The 17,341-nt window shown below is 40.5% G+C and overlaps 1 protein-coding gene across 2 annotated transcripts in view; it reads left to right on the forward strand.

Annotated features, from left to right (window-relative positions):
* KATNBL1 (katanin regulatory subunit B1 like 1) overlaps positions 1 to 16,910 on the forward strand; it is a 39,453-nt gene extending 22,543 nt beyond the window's left edge. For both annotated transcript variants that reach the window (XM_060760120.2, XM_067462857.1), the window contains exons 2-10: positions 2,824 to 2,951; positions 6,377 to 6,417; positions 7,033 to 7,315; positions 11,803 to 11,921; positions 12,832 to 12,882; positions 12,969 to 13,058; positions 14,498 to 14,587; positions 14,672 to 14,765; positions 15,234 to 16,910. In XM_060760120.2, the coding sequence (XP_060616103.1) occupies positions 2,838 to 2,951; positions 6,377 to 6,417; positions 7,033 to 7,315; positions 11,803 to 11,921; positions 12,832 to 12,882; positions 12,969 to 13,058; positions 14,498 to 14,587; positions 14,672 to 14,765; positions 15,234 to 15,266 (915 nt within the window). In that variant the 5' untranslated portion in view covers positions 2,824 to 2,837 and the 3' untranslated portion in view covers positions 15,267 to 16,910. The remainder of the gene's footprint in view (positions 1 to 2,823; positions 2,952 to 6,376; positions 6,418 to 7,032; positions 7,316 to 11,802; positions 11,922 to 12,831; positions 12,883 to 12,968; positions 13,059 to 14,497; positions 14,588 to 14,671; positions 14,766 to 15,233) is intronic.
* Positions 16,911 to 17,341: the final 431 nt, after the last annotated feature.

The raw sequence follows: 17,341 nt of genomic DNA on the forward strand, positions 1-17,341 counted from the left end.
AAGCAAATCAAAATCCAAAATTAGCAAGACGGCAATAACAATACATCCAGATATATTTAAAACTGGTTCGGCCGGCGAAAGGGGTACACGGTTAAAAGTGCTGAAAAGATAGGAGGGCGTAGGGATTAAAGTACGGTGTGCAGTAATGTTAGTTGTACTAAAGTGCTACTAGGGCTTGGGGTGGGGATTCCTAATCCGGGAAGGCACAACGGAACAGCCAGGTTTTCAAATTCCTTCTGAAAACTGCTAGTGTGGGGGCCTGTCGAAGATCTTTTGGAAGGGCGTTCCAGAGTCGGGGGGCCGCTACGGAGAAGGCCCTGTCCCGTGTCCCCACCAAGCGCGCTTGCGACATGGGTGGGATCACGAGCAGGGCCTCCCCAGATGATCGAAGCGAGCGTGTGGGTTCATAACTGGAGATACGGTCACGCAGGTAGGGTGGTCCCAAACCGTTTAGGGCTTTGTAGGTGAGCACCTGCACCTTGAATTGGGCTCGGAAGATGAATGGCAGCCAGTGGAGCTCCTTAAACAGAGGGGTAGACCTCTCTTGATAATGAGCTCCAGTTAGCATCCTGGCTGCTGCACGCTGAACCAGTTGCAGTTTCCGAGCCATCTTCAAGGGCAGCCCCACGTAGAGCGCATTGCAGTAATCCATTCTAGAGGTGACCAAGGCGTGGACCACCCCGGCCAGATCAGCCTTCACGAGGTATGGTCGCAGTTGGCGCACGAGTCTCAGTTGCGCAAAAGCCCTCCCGGATACCGCCGACACCTGGGCCTCAAGTGTAAGCGAAGAATCCAAGAGGACACCCAAACTGAGGACCTGAGGCTTCAGGGGGAGTGTAACCCCGTCCAACACAGGTGACCACCCTATACCCCGATCTGGCTTACGATCGACCAGGAGGACCTCCGTCTTGTCGGGATTGATCTTCAGCTTGTTCCTCCTCATCCAGATCGACACAGCGGCCAGGCACTCGTCTAGCACCTGGGAAGCCTCCTTGGAATTAGGTGGAAAGGAGTAGTAGAGTTGTGTGTCATCTGCGTAGAGATGGCACCCAACTCCAAAACTCCGGATGACCTCTCCCAGCGGTTTCATGTAGATGTGAAAAAGCATGGGAGACAGAATAGAGCCTTGCGGGACCCCACAGGACAAAGGCCAGGGGTCAGAGCAGGCGTCTCCCAGCTTCACCATCTGGGTTCGTCCCTCCAGGAAGGACTGGAGCCACGACAGAACCGTGCCCCCAAGGCCCATCCCGGAGAGACGACCCAGAAGGATACCATGATCGATGGTATCGAAAGCCGCTGAGATGTCCAAGAGAACCAGCAGGGTCACACTCCCCCTGTCCAGCTCTCTGTGGAGGTCATCCACCAAGGCGACCAAGGCTGTCTCGGTGCCATGACCAGGCCTGAAACCAGACTGTGACTGATCTAGGTAGTTGGTATCGTCTAGGAAACTCTGGAGCTGGGAGGCGACCACCCTCTCCAGCACCTTACCCAAAAAGGGGAGGTTGGAGATCGGCCTGTAGTTATTTAGCACCGTGGAGTCAAGGGAAGCTTTTTTGATAAGTGGACGAACCACGGCCTGCTTCAAATTAGATGGAAAAATTCCTTGCTCCAACAATGCATTGATAATCGGTACAAACCAGTCAAGCAATCCCCCTCTGGCTGATTTAATGAGCCAAGATGGGCAAGGGTCTAGAGATGAGGTGGTCGCTCTCACAGCCCCAAGGATCTCCTCCACGGTTTCAGGGAGAACAAGCCTAAAAGAATCCCACAAAATTGGACAAGCAGGTGCCTCCGTCACTTCTTCTGGCACTGCGATGGAATTGGAGTCGAGCTCGAGACGTATCTGGGCGACTTTATCTGCAAAATGGTGTGCGAAATCGCGACACCGAGCTGCAGGGTCGTCAGGGACCTCCTCCACCGCAGGTGGGTGGAGGAGCTCTCCCACGACCCGAAACAGCTCCGATGATCTATTTGCTGCAGATGCTATACGAGCGGTCGTGAATGATTTCCTGGCCACCCGTATAGCCATGGAGTATGCCTTAAGAGAGGCTCTAGCCCGTGCTCGATCAGACACATCTCGAGATTTCCTCCACTTGCGCTCTAGCCCCCTTCTCGTATGCTTCATCACAGCCAGCTCCTCGGTAAACCAAGGAGATGGCCTGTCACGACGCAACGAGATGGGGCGTTCAGGTGCGATTGTATCTAACGCCCTGGCCATCTCCCCATTATAGAGAGTTACCAAGGCGTCGATAGAATCGCCAGGCTCCAAGGCAGGAAGAACCCTAAGATTCCTCAGGAATCCGTCCGGATCCATCAGTCTCCTAGGGCGGACCATCTTAATTTGTCCTCCACCCCTGCGAAGGTTTAGGGTCGCAGCAAGTCTAAACGTGATCAGATGATGGTCAGACCATGACACTGGAAGGATGTTTTGATCTTCCACTCTGATCATTTCGTTGTCCGCCACAAAGACAAGGTCGAGAGTGTGTCCAGCTTGATGAGTGGGGCCAGATATTATCTGTGACAGTCCTATGGTCGTCATGGTGGCCATAAAGTCCTGAGCTGCGCCAGATAGAGTGGTCTCAGCGTGGATATTAAAGTCTCCCAGCACCACCAGGCGCTGGGAGACCAAGGCCGAATTAGAGACCACCTCCGCTAATGTTATAAATAAATAAATAATACAGATGAAGTTCTGAAGATTTTCATGTGAAGTGCATGCCATATTAAAAACAATTTTTTTTCATTAAATAACTACATGGCGTATCTATGGTTTATGATTAATAGATAAGAATTTACATTGATTTCTCCTTTTATTTTGAAAACCAGGGATTTTGGAGATTATGGCATCTGAAGCCCAAAATGATAGGAAACGCAACCTATTGTATATCGGGGGTCGTCCTATTGATCTTCCTAGAAAAAGAAGTTCTTGTTCCATTAATGAGAACATGAAGGAGGTAAGCTTTTTCTGTTGCTTTTACAGGTTTTTATCGAAGCAACTTAAGTGTCATTCAGTAGGATACCAATATGAAATTAGGGAAACATTTACATATCTAGCTTTCTTTGTCAGCACCAACAAGACACCCTTTGGAGATGTAAAGGAGTTTCAGTCCTCAATATTAAAGTCATTAACAACTTTAAGTGCCCCCTTCATCCATTCATTCACTTACTAGTTTTATGAAACACATTAATGTCTCCAAAGCACTGAGCTCATGACCATGTGTCCTTTTTCAAAGAGATTGAGGCCTAAAATTGTAAATAAAACAATTTTTAGATGATAAGTGGACGTTTATGTAAATCCCATTTATTTTACATGTCTACTTGAGGTGGAATTTGTGATTTAATTTAGGCCCAAATCATTATCTGGATTTTTAAACCTTCAAATAGTTTAGTAGGGATTGGAGCTCTTTTTTATTACTGTAAGGAACAATTCTACTACACTATAGTAAATTGTACCATTCATTTGAAACAAGATACTGATTAAATCTTGACTTTCTTCCTACACAAGGATTATCTTCCAGCGGCAACTCAATGTGAACATTTTATTCATTGTTGACATTGTCACAGCTGAACCATGCACAAATGATTAGGAAGCATTCTTGAGCTTTTGTCTTAAAGTTGTTTCTGAGTTCTTCCAGGATTAGAAGGGACATGGAAGAAAGGTGTTTACTAGTACCTTTTCCTTTAGTACTATCTCCAGTGCAGATTTTTCAGGGGACAGGGATACACCTGGCAGCAGAATTTGGCTCAGAGGAAACGTGCACTTAAACTAAAGGAATTGAGGCAAGATATCCAGGAGTGAATCTGATATCCACTTATCCTATATGCTCATGTATAAGTCTAGAAATTTTAGTTGAATCACCAAACCCCAAAACCTTAGTTGCCTTATCCACAAATCATTGCAAGTACTACATCTTCACTCTTATCAAAAAAGGGAATATCCCCTTCTCTAAGTAGGGTGGCAAAAGGCAAGAGCTTTGTTTACCTCAAGAGAACCTAAAAGAAGCACCAACCTCCTCTATTCTGCTCTGGTGCTGCTTTTGCCTTTTTTGAATGCCTAGGTAGGGAAACTACAGTGACAGCCAGCGGCACCTAGTCCTCTGAGGTGATATTGGTGCTTTCCAGTCTCTTTGGGATGACACTCATCTAGTTGTGATTTACTAGCTTACATTTCTTAGTCTTTGAAAGGACGGGATTATGAAAAGAATATTGAGGTAAATTGGTGCTGACAAAGGTACAGGAAATAGATCAGTCATTTCTGGAAATAGAAACCCAGTATTCCGGTTCTGTAGCTAGTACTTCTAGATATTACTACTTTCTGATAATGCGCTGTTACTTTCTCCAGAGTTGTGAACTTAGTTCATAAATTTATTCTACTCAGATATTGAATGGAAGGAAAAACTGGAGACTGGTTCAAAATATGTTTCAGTGTTTGTAGAATGGCATAACAGTTACTGATCCATAAAATGCCTGATTTACTCACATAATATTTCAACAGTGTGGAATATATATTTTTGCTAATTTGTCTAATCATTTTGTATTGGCATCATTCCTTTTTGTATTGACATAAGAACAATTTGAGATCTTAAATGAACAAATCAGTCACTCCAAAGATTATAATTAAAATTCAGATTTTATGAAACTTGTCATTGAGTCCCCTTCAGGGTTGAGAAGAGCGGGGCATAAATACAGTAAATAAATAAATTGATTGATTGATTGATTGACATCTTATGCTCACCAAAGTAGACAGCCAATCCTCTAATCTCTCACTTGAAATTATACATACATACATACATACATACATACATACGTACAATGGGATATATCCTTCCTTTTGTCTTTACCACAAAAAAATCTGTTCTCATGAAGTTTTTATTGTGCTATTATTTTTATTTTAATGAAACTTATTTTGTATTATTATCTGTCTTTAATATATATATATCATAAGGAATTTCTAATCAACATATGAAGCTAATCAGTGAGAAATTTAAAAGCAAGAACAATATTTACCAACCCCTGTCCTATCCTTCCCTTCATCACCAAACTGCTCTGGAACTATGCCTTTGTTGCTAAATTTATAATATTTATTGTGAACCATGCAGTGTAGTAGTCTTCAGGACGTGCAATATGAATATACTCTGTTCATTCACTTGAAGAAGAAAGTGCTTCACTTTGGTAATGAAATTTAAAAAGCACAGTAGTTATACAGGAAATGAATAAAGAAAATGCATTGAAATCCAGATCCCTGACTCCCAGTGAACCCTTTGAATGAGGGGCACTTGGTGGGTGCCAGGCGTCGGCAGATATGTGAGACCATAATGTACTTCACCTGCATTTCCAAATGTATAAGCTCCAAAAAGGACTCATAGCACTTATAAAGGCTCCTTGAAATTCCGCTGTAGCTACTTCTTCATAAACAAGGTGAGGGCCCATAGAAAATATAGTAAAGTACCTCCATTGTGCTAGCCTGGGACTTCAGGATGCTTTATGCAAGCAGGAAACCACTCAAACCAAAAGCTGGGCTGAATGAGGGACATTGAGAACTTAGTGACATGTACAAAACAAACTTGGGCAGCTGTAAATGGCTTGTGGGGTTGGACTTTGCATACCCATGATCCAGTGAAAAGATCATTCAGAAAGGAGAAATCAGTTTTATTCAGCCCACACTACCCATAATGACTGTAAAAGTACATGATTTTATTTCAACATAGACATACACTGAAATTTATTTTATTGATAACTAGCCTTTCCTTTAAATAAAACTTACTATAGCATTTCGTTATTTTATGAGTTTAGATGTTGCCAGAATATCAGTGCTGAAAATTTCAAATGATTAATTATCTAGGTATCTAACATCACAGTGGATCATTCCTTAGTTCAGTGGTCCTCAACCTGTGGGTCCCCAGGTGTTTTGGCCCACAACTCCCAGAAATCCCAGCCAGTTTAACAGCTGTTAGGATTTCTGGGAGTTGAAGGCCAAAATAACTGGGGACCCAGAGGTTAAGAACCACTGGCTTAGTTGATATTCTGAAGAAATCAACCACACAATTTGTTTTCTCTAATTATCACTGTTACCCAAGACACACTCTGTGGAAATCCAGTTTAGTCCTTGTCCCTTTCATTAGTCAAGAGGAGTAGCATTAGAGCAGTTTTTTCACACCTCTGATGTCATAATCCTGCCTCTTGGCATGGATGTCACAGTACCTTGCCCTTCACCTAGATAGAGTAGTCATTAGTGGTTTTGCTCTTTATATAAAAAATAAACTGATTTTGCCCGTTATATGCAGCAACTGAAACAAGGTGAAATTACATAAACAATACATTCTGGAGTTATTTATAACTTTTTTTCATTCCTGATAGTATTTGTGCTGTTTCTTTCCAGGGTAAGAAATCTACAAAACATTTGGCTTCTTGCTCAGGCAGGTAAGACTTCCTCTTGTGAATGCTTGTAAGTAGAGATAAAGTTTTCATCATTTATTGAACACATCCAAGAGCAAAACATCAAGAATTAGTTGTAGCCAGATAAAGTAAGCGGTTGACATATAAATATCATGAATGTATATGGTGTTTCAGAATGGACCCAATTTCAAAGCAGTATATTTCATGATGGCAACATGCTACAATTGCACAAAAAGTTACAAACAGTTTAATGAGTTATCAAGTTTTACTAACCATTTTGATCCAGAATAATAACTAAAATTTACTCTGCAAATGGAGAATATATCATTTGGCCTTATGTTGCAGGGATGCCATCTTGCAAATAATTTCAAACTTTATAGCCTACTCTTTCAAGTGGTAAGAGTTTCATTCATGTGAGGTTCTTGGTCGAAAAATATAGCGATTTTGAAGTGAGTCCATCTTTTTTGAAACAGACTGTACTTTTAAGATTCTGCCTATTGTCCAAAAGTCACCTTGTTAGTTGGATACTCCAAAAACTTTTGAAATCATATTCAGATCTTCATATTTCCATGTTTGAAAGATTTGTTTACATGTAATAAACAAAAGTTCTCTAATCAAATAACTCATTTTGTATTGCAGAACAACAGTTGGACAAACTGTGATCAGCCCTCATCCTCTGTTCAAAGTAGTATATTGCAGAAGAAAAGTTCACTACTATTCTCCGAAGCCTTCTTTCAGAAAGAAACTACTTCCTAAAGTCAAGAGCCGTGACATGGCAAATAAGGAAAATGAACTGGCATGTGCAGGTAATCTGCCAGCAAAACTGCCTGCTGATGATCGCACATTCTTGCTGAACTCCAGTGATTCTGGTCGTGCTCAAGCAGAGAGCCCTTCATCAAAATACAGTGGATTTTTTTCAGAGGTATATAAATTTGTATTGTCTAAAACAGCTTTCCAAACTGTGTTGTGACATGTCAGTGTCAGCTGCTGTGTGTTGGTGTGTCAAGCAAAAATAATGAGAAACCTCTGAGTTTATGTGAAATAAACAATACATCATATATTTTTAAAATATAAATGAAAGGGTTTCATGAGATATGTTGTATCCCCATATATCATTATTACAAGTTATATATGTCTCCGTATCTCTTATAAGAGTTTTCGTTTAACTTCCAATTTGCCAGTAAAACTGAATTACAGTGTCACAAAAATGATGTGTCCCCAACTTGAAATGTTTGGAAAGCTCTGGTCTAAAAGAATTACCATTGTAATGAATCTAAAACTGCTCAGTTTGTCATTTTGGCATCTTGTGCATTTTTTTAAAAAAGGACTACCATCCTGCTCATTAATTTCATTCATTACTTGTACTCTACTTTTCTATAAAACATTCTACTTTTCTATAAAACATTGCCCAGAGTAGCTTACAACATACCACATGACTAGTAACAGGAATAAATGTAACAGCCCAAAAACATAGCATAATTTAACTATGCTATGTTATTATGTATAAGTCTAAAAGTTTTAGTCAAAAAATCAAAACACCCAAAATGGGTCAACTTTTCCACAGATCAATGTGAGTAACGTATCTAACTGCTTTTTTTTAAAAAAAGGAACAATTTTCTTATTTGAGTAAGAGAGGTGCAAGATAAGAGCTTAGAACATCCTGAGAGAACTTCCTCCCACACCTTGCACCATAGTGCTGCTTCCAGCTTTTTTGAATGCATGGGTGAAGACGTGGCTGTGATGCCTAGCATTGGTGTTTTCCACTCTCTGCAAAATGCCCCTTGACTTATCCATGGGTGATATTAAAATCCATAATTTTGGCCTCAAAACCTGTCCTCAACTTACACAAAATGTCTGCTTATGCATGAGTATATATTGTAGTTAAATAAGTTGGCAGATAACAATATCAGTGTTTCATATAACAATATTAACACAACAAAAGCAACAAAAAATAAAATAATACAAATAAAACAAAATGGAAACTTACCTGGCCGTTTGAAATGGAAGGCAGTAATAATGTGCATTTGAAGGGCAAATGGATCATTCCAATCTGAGATGGTGGAAATGATTTTCCACAGTTTGCCTACAGGCAAACAGTCTTTTCCTTGTCCTCATCTAGGTTGAATGACAAAACCGATCACACACACCTCAGACATGCTTCAGTTTCTTCATTTTCTCTCAAAACCTTGTTGTAGTATTGAGTACAGATTAACATTGTTTTGTTCGGTTCCTGGGGCAAAGGGATGGGACAAGGTAGGTGGAAATAGAGTGGACCCTCCATACCCATGGGGGATTAGTTCCAGAAAATCACACAAATGTTCAGGTTCCTTATATAAAGAGATGAAGAGGGAGCTCAATCACACTCTGAAAGAAACTGCTGTTGCCATCATGTCCAAGTCTCAGCCTCCCCTCCTCCTTTTGACAATCAGTTCCCCTATCATTCTTTCCCTTGCCACCCCATCACACTCATGCCCAAATGCAGCTGCTGCTCCACACAGAAAACCTAGCCTCCCCAGGCTGACAGCCAGTGTGCCCCTCTTTCTCTCCCTTGCTACCTGATCCTTCCAGACACACACTACCCTCAAGTACATTCCAAATGCAGAAACTGCCATCGCAGTGTGTGCAAGCCCCAGCTTTCCTTCCTGCACTTTTTTTCTTCGTTGAGTTTTTTGCCCTTAGCAGGAGAGTGCCAGAAAAAGTCTTCCAGCGTGGCCCTCTTGCAAGACTGCCAGGCCAAGCCAAAGGCGAGATGAAACAACAACTCACAGTGCTTTTTAAATTTATACACACACACACACACACACACAAATGTTGTATTTTTATTATTATTTTCAATCTTCAGTTAATTGAATTTGCATATCCAGAGCTTGTGAACATGGAGAGCCTACTTCTTTGATAATAGCCTTTCTTCATTTATCTCTCTTTTTCTTTCATTCTGGAAGGGGATGTATATGTGTACATCTTATTTTAGTTCATTTGGGTCAAACAAGTAGAGTATAACATAACTACTTTTTTTCATGAGGAAGTTTAGAAAATAACATAGGCATCTTATATAATCTATGTATTTTAGCAATTTAACAAAAAAGAGATAAAACATTTAATATGTAATTGCCTTCATCCCCTACTTGTATCCATCCTTTTCCCACTATTTCCCCCCTCCCGTTCACCCCCCTCCCTCCAGGAACACTCATATATTTCCTTTATCGTTCATTCTGTTTGTTGGATCATAGGGATATTCTAGGTCAATTTCTTATATTTTCTGTTGCCTTTTGCCTTTGCTATCAGTTTTCCCCATTTCCCTTCCCATTACTCCCTGGAGTATCCATTGGTATATTTATTTTTCCTATCCATGATGTAATCTTGAAGCATAAAGTCTGCTAAATATTCATACCATTTTTGTATATCTCATTTTTTATGTTCTTTCCATTCCAGGGTGACTGTAGCTTGGCCAAAGCTAGTATATATTTAGTCATCTCAGCCCAATCTTTATTGCCACTTTTCCCTTCCAGTTTCAGGATGAAAAACTGTTTCTTATTCCACCCTATGTTTTGCTTTCATAATTCCTCTGTTTCCCCCTTTATTTTTCTATAGAATTCTTGTACTTTGGAACAGTCCCATCACATATGGAAAATGTTCCAGTTTCCCCATATTCATGCCAACATCTTTTAGATGTTCTTTTTGTAATATGGGCTATTTGCTGGGGGTTGCTACACCATATGTGTACATCTAACAAATACCATTCATGATCCAATCTACTGAAGTACTGTTTCAGCTACAGTGCTGTTGCGATTTCATTCCTTCTTTTTCCTCCCAAAGCATTCAAATGTGTAATGCTAACTTTATTAAGTGTGGTTCTTTAGTCATCTCACAAACTCTTAACAGAGATATAAATTATTTATTAGAAGCCTCCCTCTCTTATTTAGTTTTGTGTCAAGGAGATGTTATTCAAAACTTGGGCTTTGAATTTAAATTAGACTGCTCCCGTTTCTTTGATTGCTTTTTATTACAGGAAATGGAAATTCTTAAAACTACTGAGTGGGAGTCAGAAAAAAATCTTCTCTAGCACTAAGAGGCACAGCATCTGAATCAATGGGGACAGTAGAATGTCTTCCAGGATACAGATGTTTGACCATTTCTGGTCTATTGTGTGAAACCCCTTGGTACTAAACATTCCTTTAGAATCCTGATATAACTAAAATTGTCTTAGAGTGGAAACACAAGAACCATAGCATTTTGCTGTCTCAAAAAAATAGTATGTACAGGCTATACCAGGGGTCGGGAACCTTCGGCCCTCCAGGTGTGGTGGACTTCAACTCCCACAATTCCTTGAGGCTCGGCATTCGCCCCAAAGGCTTACCTTGGCCCAACGAGGTTTGTTTGGCTCTTTTTCATGGAGGACGGGCAGCAAAGGGGGAGAGACGAGCGTAACATAGCTGTGCAGATGGCGAGGAAGGATGCGGAGCCCACAGACTGGTCTCGGAGGGAGAGAGCGGGCGGAAACCCCTGCGGGCAACGCGCCTCCTCGCCGCTTCGGCCCTTAGCAACCGCCCCGCATGGACCCCCTCCCTAGCTATAGCCACTTTGAACTGCAGGTCACATGTTACTAGCAAGGCTATTTCTAGTGCCACAGAACTTTCTTGTGCCCCTCTCCCCCAAAATGCATGGCAGGACACTACAGGGCCTGGCCATGCCCCTCTGTATAAGTGTGACATCCCCCCCCCCCATTTTGTCCAAGAGGACAACAACATTCCCTGTCTCTGTAAACAGCGCAGAGCCCTTTCCCTCCAGCCTTCGCCTTCCCTTTTCCCCGACAAGCTCTGCACGACGTCACTCAGCCGGCGTCGTTGCTAGGGAGGGGGTCCATGCGGGGCGGTTGCTAAGGGCCGAAGCGGCGAGGAGGCGCGTTGCCCGCAGGGGTTTCTGCCCGCCCTCTCCCTCCGAGGCCAGTCTGTGGCCTCCGCATCCTTCCTCGCCATCTGCACAGCTACGTTACGCTCGTCTCTCCCCCTTTGCTGCCCGTCCTCCATGAAAAAGAGCCAAACAAACCTTGTTGGTCCAAGGTAAGCCTTTGGGGCGAATGCCGAGCCTCAAGGAATTGTGGGAGTTGAAGTCCACCACATCTGGAGGGCCGAAGGTTCCCGACCCCTGGGCTATACAGATTGTTATTCCACCTGGAAAATACAGTTTACTGCATTGGGGAGAGGAAGAGAAGGCAACTAAGTGGAGCAAAGCTGAGACATGAAGTCTCATTATTTGTAAGGACATCATAATTGTTCATTGTTCGGTAATATTTTTTTTAAATGATCAAATTATCTAAGTGGAATATGGTAGCACTGATGAGATGCAAAGTAATAGAGATATAGAATGACAGTTGTTAGATTATGATGATTAAATTATTATGTCTCCTAGGTTTCTGAAGATCATGAAACAATGGCACAAGTTCTCTTCAGTAGAAATCTTCGGCTGAATGTAGCTTTGACCTTCTGGAGAAGAAGAAGTATAAGCGAGCTCATAGCCTATTTAGTGAGGTAAAAATGGAGAAAATTAGCAGCATAATCCTGTCCACCACTAGCACAGAACTTGTTTGTGAGGAAACCATATCAAAGAAGGAGCACTGGTAGAGCCTATATGGGGCATCCACTGACTTTCCATTTATCTTAATGAGGCCAGTGCTGCCTTCATAACTGTCCATAAATAAGGTGTGGTGGACAAGTGGACTCAGAAGCCTGTGGGAGCTCTCCTTAGATGCCATTTCCCAGGCCTATAGCGAGGGGGTGGTTTTAGGGGTTCAACCCCCCCCCCCCGAAATGTTTCAGATTTTTTTTAAAAACCTGGTTTACTCATGAATTTTAACTGGTTAACCAAACCCCCATGCTAAGTCTATGAGATGCAAAAAATTAAGAGTCCCTCCAGAACTGTAAGCACTATCTCAAGCAAATATTGACAGTTTATTCACACTGTCATTACTTGCAGCAATAGCCAATGTAGTGAAGCAACCAAGCTGGATGTGTGTGTGTTGAATGCTCTCATTAAGGAGGCCAGACTTGGTGGAGGTGGTTGACAGGGGTGGAGCTGCGGGCTATGGAAGGTTGCTCTGCCCCCTTCTGTGCTCTTTGCTTCAGCGTGAGCTAGGAGGCAGGCTTCAACCCCACCCCCCACCCCAAATTTTCAACCCTCCCTGAAATTTTCAAACCCCCCCCCCCATTTTCAACCCCCCCCCCCCCCAAATTGTCAACTCTCCCCGAAATTTTTTTCTGGCTACGGCCCTGCCATTTCCTATTATTTGTGTGTTTCTAAAATAAGAAAAGAGACAACACTGGTCTTTATCTGTTGTACTAAAAAATTTGTGCAAGCTCCTCAGAGAATGAGCTTAAAAGTCTAAAGTAGAAAGTCTTATCAGAAAATAGTATCTAATGTATTGTTCACTAATGTTTCTAGGATACAGGATCTGGGTGTGCTGGTAGACTGTCTTCCTGTTCTGACCAGCAGGTAAAAAAAAGTTCTAGGGGAGGGAGTATGTGGATTTCAAATTAAAGAAGTGTAAATTCATGAATACTGACACTTCCTTGTTTCAGTTTACAGGAAGAAAAACCATATATTTCTGTTGGCTGCTGTGTAGACCTTCTACCATTAGTTAAATTAATGCTTAAAAGCAAATTTGAAGAGTAAGTTAAAACATAGTTATCTTGTAAATGTTGATGATTAAAATGTTGATCTTTTTCAATCAGATGTTAAGTCTGTTAAGTATGATGCGTAGATTTGCAGGACTTGATTAAGGTCTCAGATCATATAAGATTCTCCCTTGTGCTAAAACATTTGTAGTTATTCACTTGTCTACATTCACATTCACAATCTTTCTCGCTTTCATTGTATACATTTGCTGTAACACATTTAAATACATTCATGGTGAATGTGCCCACTACATTCAATGAGTAATGAAACCATCTAGTCCAGTGTTTCTCAACCTTCCTAAATCTGCGACCCCTTTATACAGTTCCTCATGTTGTGGTGACCCCCAACCATAAAATTATTTTCATTGCTACCCCGGTGGCGAAGTGGGTTAAACCGCTGAACTGAAAAGTCGCAGGTTCGAATTCTCAATATGGCCAAATGTGAACACTGGTGCAGTTTGGGGAAAATAGACCTTGACATTTGGGAGTTTTAATTTCTGGGATTTATAGTTCACCTATAATCAAAGATCATTCTGAACCCCACCAATGATAGAATTGGGCCAAACTTCCCACACAGAACCCCCATGACTTGAAGAGACTCACTGCCACGAGCCTCCCTCTAGCCTCTCATGCTCTCCCTTGCTCACACATGCACACCATGTGGAGAGCACACCTTCTCTCCCCTCTCTGATTGTACTCTCAGAAACAGTTCTCCCTTTGGCTGAGAGGTCAGCTGTAAGCCTGGCCAATCACAGTGGAGGAGGGCTTTTGGTGGGAGGATTCGCTATCTGTTTCCAAAATGGAAAAGAACGTCAGGCAGAGAGATCATCAGCCTTCTCTGTCAAAAGGTTCCTAAGAGCATCAGAAATATATGTTTTCTGATGGTCTTTGGTAACCCTTCTGAAACCCCCTCACGATCTAGTCTAAATGAGGGATGGCTAAAGTGTGGTTCATGGGCTTTAATATAGACATCCAAGCCAATATGTCACTCCCAGGGGGTAAAAATAATCAGAAAATGTTGACAGCTTCTCCAGTTACCATTTTCCCACTGACAATTACAGTGTTGGGAGGGGATAGCTGAGGCTGAAAATCAGAGTTTAAAAAATAAAATAAGAAAGGTATCTTTGTCCCACTTGATGGAATTTTGCCCCACAGTTTTTTGAGGATAAAAAATTGTATCCAACTGGCAACCCTCTTTGCATTATGAAAATATTAGACTTGAAAAATTCATCATAAAAAAGAAATTCCTCTGGAAGCCAGATAGGATAACACCAGGAAGTTATAAATGAAATGCTCTCTTCTTTTCCCCCTTTCCCGTGCTAGTTTCTTCTTCTGTGTGTGTGTGAAGAAATAGTAATTGAATTATCTGATTTCTTCTCTAGTTTTAATTCTCTTATAGCCTCTTTTGTAACACACCTCAAAAACTGTTTCAGATATGTCATCGTTGGTTTAAATTGGCTCCAGGCTGTGATTAAGAGATGGTGGTCAGACCTTTCTGCCAATACTGAAAAGATAGAGGATGGGTAAGTTATAAACATTTAAGTTCAATAGCTGCCACTGTGTACTTGACTGCTATGTAATTATATACCCGTGCTTTTCTTTTACAGAAATATTCAAATTTTAAAGGAACAGTTAAGTGGATTGTGGAAACAAGAAAATCATCTTACTTTGGTTCCAGGATATACGGGTAATATAGCAAAGGTAATGTAGTCATAATGATGACAAAAAGGAAAATAATAAACTGTGTTAAAGCTACATGACCTGACTTGAAATTCAGTTATAGTGACTTACTGTGACATGAATTTTTATTTTGAAGTCTTTGTTAGGTCTCCAACAGCAGCTCTCTGTCCCAGTTTATTGATATGGGCATGGGCCTATACATCCTGGGTTTTCGAATTGTTTTAAACAAATATGAAATGTCTGCTGCTGTGCTTTTTTACTATTACAGAGACCCATTGAGAACTTAGACTAAATAAACTGGGATCATTTCATTGGTCAATGTCCTTTCAAAATATTACCTCCAAGTATGTTCTCGGGAAGTCCTTCACTTCATTAAGTGACTGCAGGATGAGCAACGAGTTCAAATGGTATCCTTTTCTTAGAATTCCAGCTCTGCTATATGCCATAAATTGCTGTTTGAACAAATATTTTTTATCTTCTGCTTTTTAGGATGTGGATGCTTATTTATTACAGCTGCACTGACGTTCCTGGAGGACAAAAGTATATGTGTATGCACTACTGTGTGCTGGCTGCCAAGAAAAAGCCCTTCAAGAAACACTGAACTGTGTACTATTTCCGAAAGGACTTCTCTTCTGGAAACTGTCTGACAGAAGAGGATATTAGAAGATCAGACTGTGTAATGCAACCACTAAAAACCATCTGCTTCACATTGAAGTGGAAAAAAAATCTAATAGGAGCTACTTTTACTTCAGTGAGGTGAAAGTGCACTATGAAAACTGTATGTATGCCTTTGCTGCATTTGGGATTTGTCCGGCTATCTGCTGAAGTTGTGAAAGTGTTTCTGCTACGTAATTGTATAAAAGAGCAAAACATATTTGTGAAGAAAGAATGGCAGAACCCATTACTAGGAACCACAGGAGACTAGTCACCATAAATATTTTTTAAACATTGTTTTTCATATGAACCATAAAATGTGTTTATAGCCAAGATATGTTACAATTTTGCAATTTTACTGTACTGAAATTTTGAAATGTGTGTCTGCTATATTAATCAAGATATTAAAGATTATTTTTGTTGCACTACTGAGAAACTGTATATAGCAAGAGGCCTTAACTACTAGTATTGCAAATAGCCAATATATATTAAGATATCTTATAACCAGTATATTAAGATATATATAGAAGGATGGAAACCCTTTATTGAAATCAGGGCGTTTACACAAATTGTATACAAACCATTTTGACAAAATTTGCACACTTAAATATATTTAAGTGGATGTTTCCACTGACTACTTTACCTGTTGACCTAATTGTAAGAAGATACAAAAAATACAGCCGTGGATTAAAACTGATGGCCAAATTCAGCAGAATGGTGAAGGCGTACACCTAGAATTTTTAGTACCTAAAATTTCTAATATATTATGTTTATCATTTAAATTGCCTTCAGTTGCATTACTACTGTTCTAAATTAAGTTCAGATAACTATCTGAGTCTCCTAACCTATTCAGAAGCTCTTCTGTTGTACTTAAAAGATGTATAACTCCTGCTCTAGAAATGTTTACAGCCAGGGTAGGCCTGTGCTTTTCAGATTTAACTACGCATCTGCTACCTCCTCTAACATGTTGCTGCAGCTCTTGCAAATGTAGTTGCCATATGGCCATATTCCTAACTTAACATTTAAACTTAACTGGAATATGAATGCAATACATCCAGTGCAAAAGTTTACAATTATATTTTGTTTTTACTAATTTGTGATATTTTAGTTCAACCTGCTGTGGCTTATCAGCTATATTAGAAAGCAAACGGCTTGATGGGATTATGGGATGGTGTTTTTTGTAAATAGTAAATGTTTGTCCAAATAAAATTCTCTAAAGTGCCAGCTGTGCACTAAAACAAACTGAAATGTATTTTTGCAAGTCACCAGTCAAAGTAGAGCATTGGATTTAATTTTGATATTTCAATATGTCTATTTGAACTGCGGCTATGATGAACTGCAGTATCTTATACAGGGAACCTCTTCTCATATTCCCAGGTTATTACAGTGCTAGCCAAAAGCAAGAAGCCAATACCTCTACCTAGACCTACTATGATTTTCCCAAAGTTACTTCCAAGTTTCTGTAAATCAAGAAATTGAATAAAAGCCTGTTTTGTTGTTTTGGTTTATGAACCATTGTTACTGTGGGAAGTGTGGCAGAGCCAAAGCAAATTACTCCTAGATCTTGTTATTTTTAAAATGTTTTTATTCTATAACAGAAGTAATAAGACCTGGAAAATGAAAAAAACCAGTAGTATCTGGGAATTATAACATGTTAAGTGTTAAAATGTTAAAATCACATGCGCTCTCTTATGTTGCAGTATCTCAACTATGTGCTCAAACTAATGTCAGCCTGCCAATTTCACAATAGTAAGCAACAAAGAAGTCCTAATACATAGATGATTATTAGCTTGTTAGTAGTATTATATTGTATGTCCATCACAGAAAAAACAGAAATGATGAACAAAAAACAGGTATTACTAGATTTAACTTTTAGATGTATAGTGAGTTGCTTTATAGATAATATTCTAGTGAGTTACACGAAAGATTATTCTAGCCTATAT

Source organism: Anolis sagrei, chromosome 1, assembly GCF_037176765.1.
Source record: "Anolis sagrei isolate rAnoSag1 chromosome 1, rAnoSag1.mat, whole genome shotgun sequence".
Lineage (NCBI taxonomy): Eukaryota > Metazoa > Chordata > Lepidosauria > Squamata > Dactyloidae > Anolis > Anolis sagrei.